Source organism: Leopardus geoffroyi, chromosome B1, assembly GCF_018350155.1.
Source record: "Leopardus geoffroyi isolate Oge1 chromosome B1, O.geoffroyi_Oge1_pat1.0, whole genome shotgun sequence".
Classification (NCBI taxonomy): domain Eukaryota; kingdom Metazoa; phylum Chordata; class Mammalia; order Carnivora; family Felidae; genus Leopardus; species Leopardus geoffroyi.
Window position 1 is genome coordinate 49,720,703 of NC_059327.1, and position 22,848 is coordinate 49,743,550.

The 22,848-nt window shown below is 34.4% G+C and overlaps 1 protein-coding gene across 3 annotated transcripts in view; it reads left to right on the top strand.

Annotated features, from left to right (window-relative positions):
• FZD3 (frizzled class receptor 3) overlaps positions 1 to 8,266 on the top strand; it is a 99,017-nt gene extending 90,751 nt beyond the window's left edge. For all 3 annotated transcript variants that reach the window (XM_045461607.1, XM_045461623.1, XM_045461615.1), the window contains one exon: positions 6,786 to 8,266. In XM_045461607.1, coding sequence (XP_045317563.1) covers positions 6,786 to 6,999 — 214 coding nt within the window. In that variant the 3' untranslated portion in view covers positions 7,000 to 8,266. The remainder of the gene's footprint in view (positions 1 to 6,785) is intronic.
• Positions 8,267 to 22,848: the final 14,582 nt, after the last annotated feature.

Here is a 22,848-nt window from a genome sequence, read left to right on the forward strand (position 1 = left end):
CTTTAATGGATATAATAAAATCATATACAAAATGCTTTGAAATCCCAGAGAAGAAAAACATTTAACTTATTATAGAAAGTCAGAGAAAACCCCACAAACAAGATAGCATTTCTACTTGGAATAGGATGCAGAGGAGGCAGCTGAAATTAAAGACAGGAAAATAGCATATGTGGAGGCAAGGAGGTCAAGCAGGCAGTTAGGTACCAGAGTATGGCTAGAGCATAGTTTGTACACTTGGGCAGATGAAACATGCTGAGAAATTTGGATTTTTTTCCTGACAGCAATAAGAAACTATTCTTTAATAGTTGGATTTGGAGCCTGGGGATAATAAAATCAGATTTGTGTTTAAGAAAGATTACTTTGGCAACAGCATAGGAGAAGAGGAGATTGTAAGTAATCACAGTTGAGAAGTTTCTGCAGTAATTTATGGGTCCTATCTTAAGGTACTCATAAGGAGGGAGGGGATCTGAGAGTCTTTTAGAATATGTTTTGTAAACATTACCCTCTATGAACTATCAGTATTATTTGACATTGGACATTATTAGCCTCATTCTTTTCAATAAGGAATGAACAATTATTTATAACACACCTCCTATGCATGTGGCATTCTGTGTGTAAAGGGATATATAGAAGAAAGCTAATTTCTGCATTCTAGGAGCATAATCTTATAAGAAAGAGAAGACATATACCTAGGAGCCAATTACATGATAGTGCAAGCCAACATATAATTAAAACAGTGATTGTTAGAGACGATTGACATTATAGAACATTAGAGGAAATATGGAAGGTGAATGAATGGTAATAACAAATAAGTTGATACTGAGTAGAGAATTTCTGAAGGCAAATAAATATAGGGTATTCAGTCTCTCTAATCTGAATGGAACTGGAACTTAGGTAAGGACATTTATAATCATTAAGGTAGTTGACATTTTAACAATATTTGTTTTTCTAATCCATGAGAATAGAATGTTTTTCCATCTCTTTGTGTCGTCTTTGATTTCTTTCATAAGCTTCCTATAGTTTTCAGCGTACAGATCTTTTACCTCTGGTTAGCTTTATGCCTAGGTATCTTAGGGTTTTTGGTGCAATTGTAAATGGGATTGATTCCTTGATTTTTCTTTCTGTTGCTTAATTATTGGTGTATAGAAATGCAACTGATTTCTGTACATTGATCTTCTATCCTCTGACTTCGCTGAATTCACACAGCAGTTTTTTGGTAGAATCTTGGATTTTCCACGTAGAGTGTCATGTTATATGTGAATAGGGAAAATTTGACTTCTTCTATGCCAATTTGTATGCTTTTTACTTCTTTTTGTCAAAAAATTAAAAATAGAAGTACCCGACCCAGCAATTGTACTACCAGATATTTATCCAAAGGATACAAAATTGCTAATTTGGGGCACCTGGGTGGCTCAGTCGGTTAAGCATCTGACTCTTGGTTTTGGCTCAGGTCACTCACAGTTTCATGAGTTTGAGCCCCACATCAGGCTCTGTGCTCACAGTGCAGAGCCTGCATGGAATTCTCTCTCTCCTCTCTCTGCCCCTCCCTCACTGGCACTGTCTCTGTCTCTCTCAAAATTAATAGGTAAACTTTTAAAAAATGTTTAAAAATAAAAACCAATTTGAAGTGCTGATTGGAAGGGACACATGCATACCAATGTTTATAGCAGCACTATCAACAATAGCCAAATTATGGAAAGAGCCCAAATGTCTATCAACCAATGAATGGATAAAGATGTGCTATGTATATACACTGGAATATTACGTGGCCATCAAAAAGAATGAAATCTTGCCATTTGCAACATTGTGAATGGAACCAGAATATATTATGCTAAGCGAAATAAGTCAGAGAAAGACAAATACCATATGATTTCACTCACATGTGGAATTTAAGAAAGAAAACAGATGAACATAGGGGAAGGGAAGCAAAAATAAGATAAAAACAGAGAGGGAGGCAAGCCATAAGAGACTCAACCACAGAGAACAAACTGAAGATTGCTGGAGGGGAGGTGAGTAGGGGAATGGATGGGCTAGATAGGTGATGGGCATTAAGGAAGACACTTGGGATGAGCACTGGGTGTTATATTTAAATGATGAATCACTGGGTTCTACTCCTGAAGCCAATACTACACTGTATGTTAACTAACTTGAATTTAAATTAAAAAGAAAAAAAAGGTAGTTGATAATTAAAATTGTGAGATAGAATTACTTGAAACATAACAAAAAAAAAAAGAACAGACCAAGAACAAGACCTTAATAAATACTTACAGTAATAATAATACAAGAAGAATAGCCAAGATGTGAATCAAAGAAAGAGCTTATTGGCATATGAAAGAATCTATAAAAGTATACTGTCATGAGAACCAGAGGATAGATTATGACTTCCTGTAATGGCCTTTCCTACCTCTGTGCTTAATCAAAATCATACCCATCCTTTAAGGCCTGCTTAATTCCCATGTCCATGGCAGTTAATTGCTTTTTAATCATTTTTATCATTTTAATCATTTTTAATCATTTTATCATTTTAATCCTTTTTAATCATTTATTTTCCATACAGCAGTCTTTCCTCAGCTAAATGTGTAACTTCTAGAGAATGAGAACTAGATGACAGACATTTCTGTATTTCCCCACAGTACCTAGCACAGTTCTAGGCATATATCTCTATCTTCTATATCTATCTTCCTGTATCTGTCTGTCTATCTATCTATCTATCTAGAGAGATAAATCTGTTGAATAGATGACTTTAGAAATAATGTAGGCGGGGCACCTGGGTGGCTTAGTCAGTTAAGCATCCGACTTCAGCTCAGGTCATAATCTCACTGTTTGTGAGTTTGAGCCCCATGACTAGCTCTGTGCTGACAGCTCAGAGCTTGGAGCCTGCTTCGGATTCTGTGTCTCCCTCTCTCTCTGCCCCTCCCCTGCTCTGTGTCTCTCTTTCTCAAAAATAAATAAACACTTAAATTTTTTTTAAAAAAGAAAGAAAGAAAGAAAGAAAGAAGGAAAGAAAGAGAAAAGGAAAGAAAGAAAGAAAAGAGAAAAGAAAAGAAAAGAAAAGAAAAGAAAAGAAAAGAAAAGAAAGAAAGAATGTGGGCATTTAGGGGCACCTGGCTGGCTTCGTCAGTGGAGCATGCTGAGCTCAGTATCATGAGTTTGAGCCCCGCGGTAAAGATTACTTTGAATGTGTGAATGAATGAGTGAATGAATGAATGAATGAGGGAGGGAGGGAAAGGAAGGGAAGCGAAGGGTCACATTTCCCAGGAATTCAGGGCCCAAAACTAAAACAACAGTCTACTAAGGGTGTTGTGTGTGGTACACGAATATTCATACTGCAAGGCCCTCTGCCATAGCCAGAACTTAATAGCAGATCTGGGGGAGCCTTTGTGGCTCAGTCGGTTAAGTGTCTGCCTTCAGCTCAGGTCATGATCTCACAGTTCATGATCTCACAGTTCGTGGGTTCGAGCCCCACGTCAGGCCCTCTGCTGTCCACCCAGAGCCTACTTCAGATCCTCTGTCCCCCTCACTCTCTGCCTTTCCCCCACTTGTGCTCTCTCTCTCTCTCTCTCTCTCTCAAAAATGAATAAGTAAAAACTTTAAAATAGCAGATCTGAAAGATTCCAAGGCCATCTTGAACCTAAAAGTCTAAATAGGGGTTTTCATAATTACAAAAATCATCTCATAGAGATTTCTTTCTTAACTGTCAGTTTTTAAGTTTACATGTTAACACTATCTTTTGGCCATCACTTTCTCATCATCTCATGGTATCTTGACTATGAGATCACACACACACACACACCTACCTGCTTCTCCATATTCACTCTAGTGTAGTATCCATCCTTGATGGATACTTATTGATCTCAGTGCTCCATGAAATAAAATAGCCTGAAGTAAATACACCTACACATGTATGTCAACTTCAAAGAATAAGTAATTGTTACTATGTGTATTATAAGTATTGTTGGATTAGAGGATGGGTAGAAAAGGAAGTGGAAGAGTAAGTAGGTTGAGGTTTGGAAATGAATGATGTGGTGATAAGTAGGTGACATGAGAGGGTGACAAGGGAAAGCTAGAGAATGAATAATGAGATACTGGTTAAACCCAAATGAATTCAATTATTTATATAAATGGTAGCAACTAGTTTAGAGAACCAAAAAGAATAAATCATCTTTAAGTTTCTAGCATTTTGACTTTGGAAATATACCTTATTATCTTTTCAGCAAATTAACCAAATTAATTATTTTGCCTAAGTTTATATTAAAATTAATGTACATTTTTATATTGTGTGTTAGAGTAGATGGTTACAGTTTTTTAAATGACTGGCAAAAGATAAATAAACTTGGTAATTCCTATATATACAATTGAGATTAAACACTATAATTAAATTTATTTTTCTGTGTAGTTGATTCCTAATTATCCATGGGCAGATTGTTCATATTCTAGAATTTCATGGATAGCCTTATATTTCACTTAAGTAGACAAAATAACTCAGTATGGTAACTTTTTCTATGAAAAATGTATTCTTTGAGTCTTATTTGGTAAACTCAAAGATTTAGTTTTATTTTAGAAAATACTCAATTCATATTTTTAAATAATGGTTGGTTTTCATTTTTTAACGACTTTGATATCATTTATTAAGCACTGCATCATACTTTGCTTTTTTTTGTTTGCCAATTCATTTGAAATAGATGCTTATGAAATCATTTGAGAGGTGAAAGATCTCCAGTTAGCTGGCAAATTATATTTGGAAATAATCTTTCACTTGATTTAGGACAGTAATCATGATGTGAAATAATAATTATTAACTAGAATAACAAGCTCATTCTGAAATATTTTCATTTGTAAACAATGTAATTATTTTACCCAAACATGCAAATCGAAGTTAAAACTGTTTGCCCTGAATGTGAAATATCTTTTAATAGATAAGAATTAAATGCTTTTTTACCTGTTAGCATAAGAAGCTTTTTAAATATTTAAGATTCATCTTTTCATTCCTTTTCTTTTTCTTTTTCTTTTTCTTTTTCTTTTTCTTTTTCTTTTTCTTTTTCTTCCTCTTCCTCTTCCTCTTCCTCTTCCTCTTCCTCTTTCTCTTTCTCTTTCTTTTTCTTTTTCTTTTTCTTTTTCTTTTTCTTTTTCTTTTTCTTTTTCTTTTTCTTTTTCTTTTTCTTTTTCTTTTGAGTGAGAGAGAGAGCAGGAGAGGGGCAGAGGGAGAAAGAGAGGATTTTAAGCCTGCTCCATACTGAGCGCAGAGCCCAATACAGGGGCTGGATCCCATGACCCTGGGACCATGACCTGAGCTGAAATTAAGAGTGGGATGCTCAACCAACTAAGCCACTCAGTTGCCGCAATGCATCGTTTCATTTTCATATTTTCTTTTTTGCTTTATTCAAACTGGAAGCAAAAGACATGCTTTCTTTTTATCATTTTAAAAGGACTTCTGGAGTGCCTGGCTGGCTCAGTAGATGGAACATATGACTCTCCAGCTTGTGAGTTGGATATAGAGATTACTTAAAAATAAAATCTTTAAAAAATAAAAATAAATAAAAGGACTTCTCAAATGTTAAACTCTGTGATCTGATGAAAACTTTATTTGATAAGCACTTCTATAAAACTAAATCACCTCACTAGTGTATGAATCAGTCTTTAAAATCTTTAAATTTTATAAATGATTCTTACTGAATCATGAAATTTGTAATTATTATGAAGGAATGACAAAGGAATGATTTTTGACAGCCAGTAGATCTTCAGCTGCTCAGGATTCGTTCTTTTGCTGACTATTTTAAGACGGAATGTACTGCTGAATCCTTTTTAATTTTAGAGGTATTGAAGTAAAATTTAGTATATATTAAAATTATAAATTATATGCAGTTACATTTTCTTTGAGCTTTGTTTTACTAAATTAAATAGTTTAAGAGGGGTGTGTGTGTGTGTGTGTGTGTGTGTGTGTGTGTGTGTGTTTTCTTATCTTTGATGTTCCCACTGTTGCCTTTCAAGATAAGCACAGTGATGGAGAGAAGACTGCCTGCCTGCACTAAGCAGTGTAGCTCAGTTAGCATACATTGTACTACTCAAAAGCTGGGTCTTGGGCTAGGTGTAAGGGGAGAATTTGCTTCGTCTGGAATATAGCTACAGATGTTCAGAGGATGTTACTAGAATATTTAAGTAAATGTAGCTTCTATGAAATAGATGTTCACAGCCTCAAGCCCTAATGAAAAGTAATTAAGACATTTACAGGTAGCTCTTCAGCCATTAGCTGGGCTATCTGGAAAGAAGCTGTCGGCACATAACCGTCATCATTGCTTGCCAATTCATTCACCTTTTTATTTTTAGGTTACACTAATTTGTCCTCTAATTTCATATGCTCCCTCTTCCAACCCTAGTCTTTCAATAAAATTTGTTTTGTTGTACTACTGATTATAACCACCCTCATAGACTCCCTGGGACAAGGCCATGTTGCTTCTATCATTGTTCCTCCTCTCCCATTTGAATGAGCGAAGTATCCATGCTTAGCATAGCTCTGTATCAGCCAGCTCTGTTTAACCTTAATATCTGTTCCTGTGCAAGGAGTAAGACCTTCATTCTGAATTTAATGAGATGGGTTTTTCCCCTTTCAGGTTAGCCGTGTGAATGTCTACTTTTTGAAATTACTATAAATCATCAAAAATTGATGGTTACTTTTTCACTGGTTCGTTTCCTAATCATTTTGCTTAATGAGACGTTTTCATGAGATTTTTAGTTTTATTTTCTAGTGTGTTGTCTTACCTACTTCAAAATAAACTCTTCTGTGTTAGGTATACGCCCTGCAGTTACAGAGGAATGGAAGAGAGGCTCCCTCATGGCAGCACATCACGACTGACCGATCACTCCAGACACAGTAGTTCTCATCGGCTCAATGAACAGTCACGGCATAGCAGCATCAGAGATCTCAGTAGTAATCCTATGACTCACATCACACATGGTACCAGCATGAATCGGGTTATTGAAGAAGATGGAACCAGTGCTTAAATTGTCCTAAGATGGAGAACTTGTGCTGTTTAAAAAGCAGATTTTATTCTTTGCCTTTGCATGACTGATTGCTGTAACTCAACCGTTACCATGCTTTCAGTCAGGTGCAGATTGTGTCCATTGGGAAAGTAAATTTTTGCTTTTTATATTGCATCAACCTTAGAACATCAAGGCATCAAAAATGCTAATAATGATGTCATCACATAAATAATTCTTATTTCTAGGTTATGAAGAGATTATTTGTCTGGTAAGCATTTTTATAAGCCTACTTATTTTATATTTAGAAAAATCCTAAATGTGTGGTGACTGCTTTGTAGCAAACTTTCATATGATATCAACTAGTTGTGAGATAACATTCTGGTAGTTGTATTAATAAAACAAAATTTCAGAATTAAGGAAATTTTCTATGCAAGGTTTATTTCTCAGATGAATAGTTGGACTTTGTAGTTTTCTTTCCACTAAGTGAAAAAGAACTGTGTTTTTAAACTGTAGGAGAATTTGATAAATCAGCAAGGGTATTTTAGCTAATAAGATATAACATCAACAGAAGAAACTGAATAGTCTATTGAAGGCTCTTTTAAAATTCTATCAAAATAATCTTCATCCAGAGACACACAGGATTAGGATTAGCAATGGAATAAAAACGGAGATGGATCTTTTTTCCCCTGTGATTGTGCTGTCTTTATTACTTTTGTAAATATTACTTTTACTGGCTGTGTTTTTATAACTTAACCATATGCATGGTGGAAAAAGTTTAATTTGTAGCCACCTTTTTCCATGTAGTAGTATTGATTCATAGAGAACTTCATGTTCAGATCTGTTCCGTGGAGGCATGTAATAAGATAAGCATCACACATTATAAGCTTTTTTTTTGTGGGAACCACAATTACAAAATGGCAAAATGTTTTCTCTACATTCATTGTTGTATTTTTCTACAGTGAGATGTGATCTTGCCAAAGCCACCAGGCCCCTCCTAACAGTGAGTTGATTGTCTGCATTTGCATTGCCCAGGAGCCACTAGACTACAGCTTTCTGCCCCCACATTCTTATTTTCAGATTCTGGATCATTCTTTCCTTACAGTTGAAATATATATAACTTAAGTCCAAAGTGGTGATTAATTTGAGGTATTTGGAAACCATTGTAACTAAATGAAGCATGATTAGTCTTGCTGTGAAGTATCTTTTAGTCTTACCAATATCAATTCAAAAATGTTTGACATTCTGTTGTGTAATGTTTAAATAATTTACAATAAAACCGTGAACTTTATTAGGCATGAAATTGATCAGAAGGGAAAGAAAAATTCTGGAAAATGGTGGATGTGTTTTATAGTAAAGTGTATTTAAACAAGTGGTCCTCAGCCCTAACTAGACAAGAATCACTTGGGGAACCTCTGATGCCCAACACCTTCCTCTCTTTCAGAGGAGAATTTGTAGGTTTTTTTTGTTTTGTTTTGTTTTCTATGTTTTATTCTAATCTGCAGCCAGACTTCAGGTTGTTTTGAACTAACTTGCCCCCTGATAGTGATCTGATGGCATCATATGATATCACATGAATATCTAGGCGGACTCAATATTTTGCTTTTATATATCATTACCTGATATGCAATTGTTCTCCACTTTATTTTCCATTATAAAATGTGGAATCTGGGGCCCCACTCCTAAAGTTTCTTATTCAGTAAGTCAAAGGTGGTAGGACTTGAAAACCTGAGTTCTAAAAATATCACACGTAATTCTTAATGCAGGTAATGCAAGAATCATACTTTGAAAAATGTTCTAGACTCTAGAGAGGCCTGGCTTTGCCATATGCCAGTTTTTTACCTTTAACAAGTAAACTGCTCTGAGCCTCAGTTCCCTTGTTTATAAATGAAGATAGAGGAGAAGTACCTACCTCACAAAGTTGTCGAATAGGGATCAAATGAAAAATCACACAAAAGCTCTTTGAAAACTGTAAAGCATTATGAAATATAAAGGATTAAGATTAAGGATTTAAGAGATTTGAGGGCTACTATTGTACATTCCTTGACATGTGTTTAATTTATGTGTACTTTTTTCTCTCTCCTTTAAAACAAAAATACCAAGAAATTAGGTGTTGAAAAAAAGGCTTCATCATGCAAAAAAAGTCAGTTTTCTGATAATAATTTGTATATCATATTTCTTTCAAAGTACATATATCTTATTGTTTATTATTGACTCTTTATAGGACATATTTGAACATTTAGCCCCGAAGTCTTTTTCTTTTTCCTCTGTCTTTATTGTCTTTCTCCTTGGAGCTGGAGTTCATACTCAAGATACGCAGAATTTGAAATTCCCTCATAACTGACAATTAGTAAACCGTTTCTCTGAAGGCCAGACTTAGAACAACTCGTTTATACAATAAATCAATAATTCATAAGGCTTTTTTCTGAGAATCTCTCCTGAGAACAGCATGAGAAGACCAAAACAAACATTCAGAAACAAAAATAAGAAGTTAAAATAGAAGGTACCAGTTTGAGCTCAAAGATGTTGTCATCCATCGCCATCTGCATTATATTATCAATTGCCAAAATGTTAATTGATTTTCTTGTGCAAGTAGGCCAAGTGTAGACAGTTAAGTGCACATCCCTATGAAAATCTTAATTTTTGTGCTTCCTGATTTTTATATATTCATTTCTCTTGTTTGTTAAACTCCCTGTTGGCATATATGTAAATGCTATATTGATCTTTCATTTACTTTCAGTATCTTAATTTCGCTCCATGAAATTTACTTAATATCATCAGTCCATTGTTTTAAATAACAGTATTTACTTTGGGTCAGGTTATTTATCAAACTGGTGCTTTAAATTAAGAAATATTTTTAAGAAACTGTTAAAGAACTATAGCAAACCAGCAATTTCAAAGTCTCAATTCCCTTAAACCAACTTGAACAAGTCGAGACAGCTTTCTTACCATATGTTTAACTTTAATTTGTGTTTTGATTGGCATGTGATAATGTTTAGTATTTTATTTGTTCAGCTGACAACTGCGAAAATAATAGTTTCTCCAAGATGTTAATATATAATCAAGAGCTTTCAAAAAGTACTTTGATTTTAGCAATACTGTATTTAATTTATTCAATAATTAAAGCAAAAGATCATACTAAGCTCAAAACAATAATTGGTTTGAAAGAACAATTGATTAATAACAACTAGCACAGGGCTAAGTACAGAGTAGGTTTTTCAATAAATATTTACGAATGAACAACTCATGTTATGCAACTCACATTTACCCTTAGTAGTGAGACTCTCACCTCAAAGGAATTTGAAGTATCTAAATTTAAACTGAATGAAATGAAGTCTCTGCTTTACCAGAATAACATGTGGCAAGTAATAAATACATAACTTACACAAGAAATATTTACATAAGCTTGTACCAAAACTTGATATTAATTTTAAAAGGTGAACACCAATTCTTAGAAGTATTTAAGCTCTTGTTGCTTTATGTGAAATTAAATCTTTGTATACTAGTTGGGTAAACAAATATTCAAGTAAACCTTTATTAGTAGTGATTTTCTTTTTCTGCTGCTTCTTAGAGCAAATGTATGAAAATTCTAAAAATCTTTTTAAATTAGAAAAATTTCCTACATTTTAGCCTACCTCATTAGTTTCTTTGTGATAAGAGCTGGATATAACAAATTATACCTATCTTAGTTGAGGCTATATCCCTGTGATATAAAAGGAACTACTTAAAATGTTTTTAGAAAATGGTGGCCAGAGCTTAGAAAACAGTAACAGACCAAAATTTCATTATGATGATATTTGTACTGCTTTTGACATGCCAAAGGTATATTCCTGTATTATCACTTGGATGATTTTCATCATCTAGTGCAGTGAAAATCCCTTTAGGCTTGGAATTCAGAGACCCATAATTATGATGTGAACAGGACAGGTCATTTAGTCTCAATTTCTTCAGTGTAAAATGAGGATAAGTTAATTGTTGAGCCCCAAACCTACCTCACTGGACTTTGGTTGTAAGGAACAAATGAGATAACATGTATTATCATGCTCTCTAACCTATAAATTGCTCTGATACTGTTTTTGTTAGAATTTGGGGGTTGTAGAAAACAAGGATATGGTCTTCAGTAGTATTTAGCAACAACAACCAAATAGGCAATTAGACCAGTACAATCTTGATACAATTTGGTACAATCTTTAAATCAACAATCCAATTAACTTTTTGAAAATGAGGTTCTTTTTCAAGAGTAGGTATGTCCTGAAACTGTGCTAGCTCTTGAGTATATATAGCCAGTGTGTGCTCTCAAATTGTATACAATTAAATTTGCAGGTCAATCTCAACAGCAAGTTTGAGATCTCCATTATATTATTCTTTTGATGGAATTATGTAAGTACATGAGCTTGACTTCACTGAAACTTGTAAGAAAAATACAAAGAAGAGTGTAGGCCCTTTAACTTTTCTTTGAGGACTTCCATGTGCCTATTTCTGATTAAGAACAAGTTTTAAAAGTAATAGCTGTAACTTGCTGATATTCATCATGGCAAAACTTGAAATTTTAAGTTATTTAAAATTATCTTAATTGTATGTTTGTATATATAATTTTTTTAAACCTACATAAAGTAAGGATTTCTCCATTCTTTTCCGCACATCAACACACAAAAGAGCATTTTTATGGAACCTAGATTTACAAAGGAACTCATGCTTCTTTTAATTTCTTTTATACCTTTTTACAACTGACTAAAATAAGAAAAAGTGTTTATATTCATTTATTTCCTAGTAGCCACATTTATACATTATTCTTGTATCATTTCTATTTTATATGAAAAGAATTATGTTGACATCTCTTCATAATTTAACTAATTCTCTTTTTTTGTTCCAGTTGTATGGGTTTAGGGAAAGGAATAGGGAGACTAAGCATCCCGTAGCCTTCATCTGACTGTAAACAGTCTCCTGGGATTTTTTTCTAATTTAATTTTAATCCTATACTTCTTTAATAGTCAAACTGGAATAGGATTGTAATTTTCTACCAGGATCCAAAATCTTCTAGGATAGAAAATACTAAGGTCTACCTAAAACCAGACATTTCTTAGACATTTCTATTGGATTCACAAAGATGTAATATACTAATAAGCATATTTCCTATTCTGTGATCTCTAATTAGAAAGTAAAATTTTGTTGCCATAAAGATAAAAGAAAGTAAAGTTTCACTTATATTTTAGTCAAATCCCACAGCGGTACATTACATCCTATAAAAGAAAGTAGTTCCATCTATATAAATGCATTAAAGAACAGTTCCCTTCAGATTATTATTTTTTTAATAATTATTTATCTCAGGAAATCTATTATGTCCTTTCTTGGACATTTTCATTGGTATGCTAGCATTGCTGTTAATTTATTTTCATTTTATTGGCTGCTGTTACCAGTTTTTCCTGATAAATAAGTTTTTTACCTTGTAATAATTCAGATTTTGAAGATTCGGTGTTCCATTATTTTGATGATTACCATTTACTAGTAATATTAGTATTTATAAGACAGTGATATTTTTAAACTTATTATTTTATGTTTCCTGAAGTAGGGTGAATTACTTTATTGTTGTTGTAGCCCTGGTGTTTTTGTTATATGTCACCTTGTTTATATTTTAACTTGCAAATATTTCTTTAATTGTCTTGTGCTTATTGACTTAAAAGGCTTTAGAGCTTCATAATTTTCTCTTTTCAGAATTGGCAGATTTCTTTCCCTAATGCTTAGTAAAAATACATTATGTTATTTTTTAAATACCACAGAATTTTGAGTCAGGAGACCTGGTTTCTAGTATTGCCTCTGTTTTCAGTGAGCTTTGTAACTAGAATTTTACCTCTTGGGACCTCAGGTTTTATCATCTGTGAATAGATGTGAAGAAACAGGGGACTAGTTTAGGTAGTGTCTCAAATTCCACCTGCCTGTAATTTGGGTGTCGCTTGACCATTTTGTAATCATTATTCTGGCTTACTTTTATTCTTGTTATTCTTCCCATGAACTATATTTACTAGTTCAGCCAGTACTGTTAATGAAATCTATGCTTAAATTGCTAGGATTCAGTTATGTTATTAACTTTGTTTTCCACTTATAATTTTGAGTAATTTTAAGGAGGAAATTATATTACAGATAATAAAAATAAAAGAAAGGTTACAAATAATTGACACGACCTGTTTTTTTCTTCCATAGGAAAAGTCTCCTAAAGCACTAACATAAGCACCTTAAAACTGATATATAGGAGAAAAATGACAAAATTCTGTGGTCTTTGTTCTCTTAAATATGAATATAGCTATTTTAGCCTTAACTTTAAACAAAATGTATTCATGATAAAATTAGTGAGCAAAGCGGTGATAGCACTGGACCATATAGCTAATTAAAAAGCTCTTGGCTTTTACCAACATTAATATAATTATCAAATGTAAAAGGAATTTCAAGAAGTGGATTGAAATTTTTGTTTAACAATTATTCTTAAAATGTTCTTAGATTCATTGGATAAGTGTAATTGCCAGATTGCCATGAGCATTGTCCTACTTTAAAATGTTAGAGATAAATGTAGTTTTTTTTTTTTTCTGGCTATGCAGAAGATGTTTTCATAAAGCCTCCTTAACTGTCTAATAAAATAGAGATTGCATTAGTTCCATGTCTCAGCAGAGTTCTCTTACAGATTTAATTGTGCTCTCTGAGAACCAAGGAAGAGCCAAGGAAGTTACTTGTTACTTTTAGAGATCACTGCCTCTAATTGTCTGCATTAGCTCATATCAATCTGTTGAACACATTGGTCTATAGATTTATAACCCAGGTATTGGTTTGGTGTTGGCTAGGTAGAGAAGAATAATGGAAGGTTGATGTTGGAAGATGGTGTGATGCCTTTAGCTATACTTGATTCCTTGTCTTTGGTCAGTCCAATGGATCAACTTTCCTGGCTTTCAGAAATTAAATGAGATGACTAGCTTCTCTCATTCAGACACAGCTATATTACAATGTTATTTTGATTGCCTGTAAAGAAAAACAACAACAACAGCAACAAACACCAGACCTTTATTTTCAGTTCTCTGGCTCTGCATGTTTTGTTATTACACTTGTTAAACTTGAATCTGAGGTCCAAACATTTCATTGAAGATTTTCTGGGTTTTGATAATAGGATATTCTAGAAGATAAAGCAGATAATCCTAGTGTGATTTAATTTATATTTATGCATCCACCATTTTTCTACCTACTTCTCCCCTCCCCAGTTTTGAAAAGGATGTTTAGAGTTGTCTTCCTTCACTCCCTTAGTTAGCCCCTGCCTCACATAGTTTTTCCCTAACTACTCTTGTCAGCAGAAACATCTAATAGGAAATGATTCTATATTTCTGGAACAAGATCAACAAAAAAGTTCTTTGCATTGAACTGAGGTGAATATGTACTTGAAAATACTGTATTTTTTTTAATATGTGAACTTAAAATTATTTTTTAATTATAAAAAGGGGTCTCTGGTTTGAAAATATTAGTCTGGAAGTTCTTTTGTCATTAGGTGCTATTTCTACCTTATCAGAGTAAATCTGAATTCTTCATCATTCATCTTTTTAAAAAACTAACTTCTCTAGAATTACTCCATTTCACATATCTTTAACACCAACTTCAAACAACTTTTCTGCTTCTGTTTTCAAACGCCAAATTTTATTTTTGAGTTTTATTTCTTCATTGAAGTTTCAAAGTATTGCATATGTGAAGGAGTGACTGCAGTTTAGACATTTACTTTGGTATGATAAAGATAATACCACTACCACTGCTTTCTCCGAAACCCAGAAAGAAGAGTTCATTTGACACTCAAAAGCTATTAAATTGTCTTATTTTTTTTTATTTGGAAGAGCTATGGAAGCTGTTTCTTCTAATTTAAAATTGTTCAAGAAAATACTGACTTTACTGTATTTTAATCTGATAGTGAATTTAGGGGATTGTTTATATAAATATATGTGTCTACAACTAATAATAGTTCTGAGTTATTTTGTTTTCTATAATATTGTGATACCTGAAGCTTAAATTTATTTAATGTGAACTTTTTTTTTTTAAATTTTTTTGGTAAGCCTTTATTTTGTCTTGTTTTGTTAGTGTTGTGTGTTAGGTTATTATGGTCCTCTCAGCAGAAAATCCTTTGTTAGACAGCCTGATTCTCAGAAAGAACAATTTAAAGAGATTTATACTATGTCATCATAGTTGGATAGTATTATCCTGAACTGTGTGAAATTGCTGGTTTTGTTCATCAAGAGTGATCAAATGTTTGCAATTTCATAATATGTATTCAAGAAACAATCAAACAAAAGGTGTTTTAGAATAAATATATTAACTTTCCATTCTAATTCCTCTTATTAACCTATCAGAGACCTTACGAAGGAGATTCAAACTATAGATAACCATAGGTCCATCAAGAAAATTCTGCTTTATTTTGTAGTTAAATTGCCTAGTTTTAAAGATATTTAGTCAAAATGATTTTAGTAATTGAAAGCAAATACCTTTTGGGAATATGTAAGTTATATAAAAACTTTCATAACCTGGGATATTATCATATATCAAAGGACTAGTATGTAAATATCATTAGAGGCAAAATAAGTCCCCCCCCCCCTTCCATATCTACTATGGACTCAAATTTTGCTAGCTATAGAATTTTATCTTCTTGGTAGGCATTCTGAAATGATACTACTATGTTATAGAGTCAACAGATTTGCCTTAAAATGCCATTTAAAGATTTTCTTTATACCTGTGTTTCAAATTATAAGAATCAAAGTATATGGGTTTAAAAATGCATGTAAAAAAATATGAATCTCCTACACAGGAAATCCAGAATTTTAGAAGAGCTATTATCTAAGAGGTTGTAATTGGATAGATCTAAACTCACACTACATCTCACATAAATAATATTATGAATAATAAGGGCAACACATTAGCCAACAAGAGCTGATCTGGTACACTTCATATTAATCTAGTGTCTCAGTTTTGACTATACTTTTATGGTGGGGAAAATTGACTTAGATCTCTCAGTAATCACTTGGTATACTTCTTTCTAGGAGATACCCTGAGCCCTGCCCAGGTACACACACTCTCCATCTGGCCTATTCCTCTAATGCTACATTCCTCAAGACCTTCCTACCTGCCTTCTATCCCCAGTCTTCCTTATCAGTACTTCCGAAGTATAATCTATATTCAAGCATTAGGAAGAAGGAAATTTGCTTTAATTTGTATTCAAGTGTGTTAGTCACTATAGCCCTTTTAACCTGCTTAAAGATAAATCTGCATTAAAGACAAACACATTGCTATTAGCACAAATTACTATCAATTGGAATATTGAGCTTTAAAACAAAAATGGAAATAGTGTTGGTTGGATTCTTTTGAGGCAAGAGATACCGTTAAGTGACCTAACTTAAGCATCTCTTGCTCTTTCTCTGAATGCATGTGATGTCTGAAAGTGCCGTATATTTTCAGTGACTTTGAGGAGGGGAGCTAGTCATTTGTAATTCTGGGTCATTGAAGTCAGGGTCTTGCTGATCCTGTGTTTTTCAGTTCAAGAGCTGTGTCAGGAGCATCTTAGATGTCCGTCACCCACACTCTTAAGATTCTGTGTTCGAGCCTCAGTTTTCTCTACCTCCCAGCTAGTCCTGTCTATCTTCCAGCTCTGCTCATTGATACTATAGACAATAGCTTTCCTCATTTTACTTTTATTGACAGTGACACCACCTTCTCCTTTTTTCAAGAGATAAAAAGGTAGAAACGATATTCCTTTGTCATTATTTAAAAAAAAAACTATTATTTTTAAACAGCTGGCACTTAGCAATTTAGTTTTCACACCCTATTCTGAATTAAATTGATATGGTGATTCTAAAATTGATTCTAAAATCTTAATCTTGCTTTTATCATGTAAGCATCTAGTTAGTGTTTATGCTAAAGACTTGTATTTTGTGGTATTAGTTCTTCACATTTCTTTTTTATGTATTTAAAATTGTTCATTTCTGAGTGAGTGGGAAATTACTGTTATTGAGCTATGTATAGGGCAGGTGCACTTGATTAGAGCATGAACTGTACTTTCACGTTAGCTGGATGTGCTTTGCACTCTGCTCTTGTAGATTTATTTTGTTTACAGTAGACTGATGTCCATTTTTGTAAATGTTTTTACTTAGCACTTTAACTGTGAGTGTACAAACTGATTTTAAATGTAGTGGTTGTATATTTTGGTTATAAATTGGAAATTTTTAATAAAATTAAATAATTTGTTCTCTATTTTGTCATTAGTATCTGCATATAATTTTCTGTATCACCTTCTAGACTACTTAATTAACATATTACACTGCTATTTTTCAATTGGGTTTCATATTTTATATTCTAATATTACTAATATTTTTCATTTATAACATAGAATTCACATTATTCTGGAATATAGAAATATGTAAACAAAAACCGTCCAGCATCATATCCTTTTCTCTCACACTTATTTTGTCAATATAGATCAGATTGATCTCTGTTTATATAACACTACTGGGCACATAATAGGGGTTCAATACATACCTGTTGATAAAATTGAAAAGTATCTGTATCAGTTTTCTAATTAGAAATCCTACTCACGGGGTGCCTGGGTGGCGCAGTCGGTTAAGCGTCCGACTTCAGCCAGGTCACGATCTCGCAGTCCGTGAGTTCGAGCCCCGCATCGGGCTCTGGGCTGATGGCCCAGAGCCTGGAGCCTGTTTCCGATTCTGTGTCTCCCTCTCTCTCTGCCCCTCCCCCATTCATGCTCTGTCTCTCTCTGTCCCAAAAATAAATAAACGTTGAAAAAAAAAAAAAAAAAGAAATCCTACTCACATTAACAAATCAGTTGATTTTTTTCATGCACAGGAAGGCAGACCAGGATTCAAACTATTATTAGAGTTTCTTGCCTGGATCATACAGCCTTTGGTTCCAAGGAACCTTTGGAATCATAAGGTCTAACTTCCAAGCCAGGACAAAAATTCTTCAAAACTATCTTTTATAAGCCTCTGCTGGAATGATTTCAGTAACAGGAAGCTCACTACTCTGTAAGGCCTTCCATTCCATTTTGAGGAAACTCTAATTGTTGTAAAAGGCCTTGCGTATATTGGGTGGAAAATGTATTTCTTTGTTACCTTCATACACTGGTAGTACTCTACAGATACACTGTAATTCTTTCACAGGACCATTTGCTAGACATTGGAGAAAAGATATGTTGTTTCTTCCAAATCTTTTCTATAAGCAAAACATGTCCTATTTTCCAGTTTCTCCATGACTTCCTATCAGATCCTAGTTGTTCCCTTCCAAAAGACTACAGTTAGGAATATTCCTCTTAAAATTTCCATAGAACTGAACACGTATCTCCAGATTCTATAAAACTAGTGAAGAATCTAATGTACACTATATTCTGTACACTATTACTTGTATTAAGTTTATCACAGAAGAATGGAGCACTTTTTTTTTAATGATCTCCCTCCAATTATTGAAGGATGAAGATATGCATATATACATGTCCATCAATTGTTCAAACTCTAATGTTTGCCAATTTCAGATATTTCTCTAAGGCACTGATTGGTCATTTACTGTGTGCCAGGCAATGAACTAAATAAAATTCTTAATCTCCTGACAGTTTATTTCTAAGGTGAACCAAATATTTAATAAAGATGGGAAAATACCCTAAATTGTTTTATGACTGCTAAATTAGGGAATTTTTTTGAGTGTTTTGTTTTATGGTGATCATTAGCTAACTACACAAATTTTGATCATTAACAGTTTGAGTACTAATCATAGTGTATGTGCTGGGGCAAATACATAGACTAAACCATTGTTTTTTAGCTATGGGATCATTTCATCAAATAAAATAGTACATGTCTCAATACGTAAAACAGATAAAAGCAGGATTTTTAAAAGAGAAAGTGCCTGAAATCTTAATTATTTGACCTAGTCCTTTTATCTCTTCACTACAGCATCCTTGAATCATCTAGACAGAACTCTTAAGAGCTCAAAGATCCAACTTTATAAATTACATTACAATTTGACTATGGCTGTGGTCACATGAATCTACACATGTGATAAAATTGCAGGGAACTATACACAGAAATGAGGGCTTGTAAAACTTGTGAAATCTATATAAAATAGATGAATTGTATCTATACCAATTTCTTGATTTTGCTATTGTACTACAGTTACAAAAAAATGTTACCATTGGGGAAAACTGGGTATGGGTATTATTTCTTAAAACTGCGTGTAAATGTGTATCTCAAAAAGGTTAACAAATTTTTTAAATTAGTGAACTAAGTGATCTTAGGTCCCTTCTAAAATTCTGTAATTAATGCCCCATCCATTTTCTAGCTGTTTTTTTCCTTCTGTTAATTCTAAAGAACCTATTAGAATTATTTTTGAAGAGACTCTTGGTAAATGTCATTTACCCAGGAATCCTTCAGTTCTTGTTTTGCCTTTCCTAATGTGATATTCTCACATGAAAACAAGACCCTGCTAATGTGCTCCATACATTTTGCCTGTTCCCATTCTTCTTCTAAAGTTCCCAGGAATAACAATCAGAATCACCCCAGACTTTTGAGTGTGGTCAGCAGAATAATGGCCCCCAATTCCCAGAACTTGTGAATGTGTTATTTTCATGGAAAAAGGGACTTCGTAGATGAATTTAAGATTGCAGACCTTGAGATGGAGAGATTATCCCAGATTATTCATGTGGGCCCAGTCTAATCACATGAGTCCTTAGAAGCAGAGAACTCTTCCCAGCTGCGGGCAGGGAGGTGAAAAAGTATGAAGGTGTAAGAGAGATGCAACATGGGAAGGACTTAACCCACTGTTGCTGGCTTTAAAGGTGGAGGAAGGAGACCATGAGTGAGGGAATGTAGTGGCCTCTCAAAGCTAGGAATGGCTTTCAGCTGACAGCCAACAAGAAAACATAAATCTCAGTCCTACAACAGCAGGGCACTAAATTCTGCCAACCAGAATGAACAAGGAAATTAATATTCCTCTGAAGTCTCCAGAAAGAAACTGACATCTTCATTTTAGCCCCCATGAGACCCATGTCAGACTTCTGACCTACAGAGATAATAAATTTGTGTTGCTTAAGCCCCTAAATTTGGGGTAATTCGTTATAGCAGGAATCAAAAACTAATAAACTGAGCCTCATACCCCCACATCTGCAGAGTGTAGGCAGTGAAAAAACAAGTAATGGAAAATGGCTCAAGGAGTCCATTAAGAGTCAGAAGCACTTCAGAGAGCTGGTGAGTTGCCTGCAACAGACTGTTGAGGTTGGTGGAGACAGGTTGGAAGTGTTGAGTAATAAGAGCAGTCACTCCCTGGTGCCTATTCTCTCTTTTAGTCTTCATCTTTTCCACCATTATTTTTCATTTTCATTTATTCCCATTCCTCTTATCCTCTCTTCCATCCTTTCCTCCTCTTTAAAACTCTGCTGTTCATTTTTCCCTGTTAATCAAGTATATGTTTTTATATACTCCACATTCCCACCAGCATACCCACCCATTTGTCAGAAGAATAAGCCTTGGAAAAATATCAAGATTTTCAGGTGCAGCAAGGAGCCAAAAGGTTAAGAAACGTAGCTTTATCACCTGGTCTGAGTACTCCATGCACCAAGAGGGTTATATGCAAATTGATTTATTCAAAACAAAACAAAACGGGCTCCTGGGTGGCTTAGTCTGTTGAGCGTCTGACTCTTGATTTTGGCTCAGGTCATGATCCCAGGGTCATGGGATCGAGGCCTGCATTGGGCTCCATACTAAGCGTGGAGACTGCTTGAGATTCTCTCTCTCTCTCTCTCTCTCTCTCTCTCCCCCCCCCCCCACCCCCACCCCTCTCACCAACTCGTGCTCTCTATTTCTCTCTTTAAGCTAAGCAGGAACTCAAAAATTTTTGAAAAATAACAAAAGCTTTTTGCTAAGGTATTGATTAGTCACTATCTTCTATTCTGCAGCTGAAGAATTATGCTGAGCCCTTTTCACTATCTCTGTAGACAGCTCAAAACTAAACACCCTAAGGGGCTAATAGTTCATCAACTTCAAATAATATTAGATGAGCTACTGTACAGTAGTAAATACAGTTGAAGCATTTAAACATGTCACATGAGGTAAATCAATGAAGTAGGTATATTTTTTATTTTAAGAATTTTTTGGCACCAGATTTGTTAGAAAGTGCTGAATATGGGGGATAAATTCACACACTAATACCAACATGCAGACTTCGGGTTTCCCAAATGTCCTGGTGGCTAAAAGGGCAGAAGGGGTGTTCTCTGGCAACAGATCAGGCATGGTTGAGCCAGTTTAAAGGAACTGTTAATAGTCCTGAAGGCAGAGGTAATACAGGTGCCCTTGGCCATAAATTTAGTCGATTCCAAATGAGCCCTTACCATAACAACGAGAAGATAAGTCCCTCATATTCTCAGAGTGGAAATAAGCATTCTGAAAATTCCAAAGATTGTCTAGGTCCTATGGCCGCCAGATACTGGCTTGTTTCTGGAGCCATTGCTACAGCACTTAAATTTGTTAGCAAATCCAGAGGAGAACAAACTAAATCATTTAAACTTAAAAATTCTTCCTTTCCTCTCTTTTTTTCTACTTGCTGTTAATTTCCTTTGCAGAACCATGCCATATTTAACTATAAGACTTTTAGCGATCATAATTTTAGTTGTTTTTTTCAGAGCCAAGTTCATATTTGTAGTGTTTTTCTTGTCCGTTGATGAAAGTTACTTTAGTAAATGATGTTTCATGTTTCTGGGAGCATTCAATAGCATGCATTAATTCATTCTTTTATTCAGCAAATACTCATTTGTTTACCTACTCTTTACCAAGTAGTAAGACCCTAGGAACTCAAAGAAGAAAATGACATGGTGTATACTCTTGCAAAGTTCACACTCCAGTGAGGAGATGAGATTTCTAACACTGGTGTGCTAAAAGTGTTATGTAAGCACAAATGTGGAAGAACTTACTTCTGCCATGAAGACCGGGCATACAGAGAACTTTATGGAATGTGAAAGAATTAATTGATTATGTAGGGGACAAAACAGGCAGTTGTTCTGTGGCAGTCCTGTAATCAGAATGTTGAGTGCAAAAGGAGGAAACAGACAATAAGTAAAAAATTAACATATTAAGATAATAAATGCTATAACTTTCCTATAGGCAGGGGGTTAAGGTCTTGGTAAAAAATTAATGGATTTTGTTCAAAACGCAAAAGGGTGGGAGCGCCTTTTGGCGCTCAGGCCTTTTGGGTGGCTCAGTCGGTTGAGCGTCCAACTTCTGTTCAGGTCATGATCTGTTTGTGAGTTAGAGCCCCACATCGGGCTCTCTGCTGACAGTGCAGAGCCTGTTTCAGATCCTCTGTTGCCCCCTCTCTCTGTCCCTCCCCCATTCACTCTCTCTCCCTCAAAAATAAAAAACATTTTAAAAATTTACAAAATGCAAAAGGGTGCATTGAAGCATTTTAATTAAGTGATTAACATAATTTTCTTTTAAAAAATTATTCAGAGTGTGGAGGTTCCTCAAAAAATTAAAGATAGATCTACCCTATGACCCAGCAATAGCACTGCTACCCTATAGCAATAGCAATAGGAATTTACCCAAGGGATACAGGAGTGCTGATGCACAGGGGCACTTGTGCCACAATGTTTATAGCAGCACTTTCAACAATAGCCAAATTATGGAAAGAGCCTAAATGTCCATCAACTGATGAACGGATAAATTGCGGTTTATATACACAATGGAATACTACAATGGCAATTGTAGTGGCAATGAGAAAGAATGAAATATGGCCTTTTGTAGCAATGTGGATGGAACTGGAGAGTGTTATGCTAAGCGAAATAAGTCATACAGAGAAAGACAGATACCATGT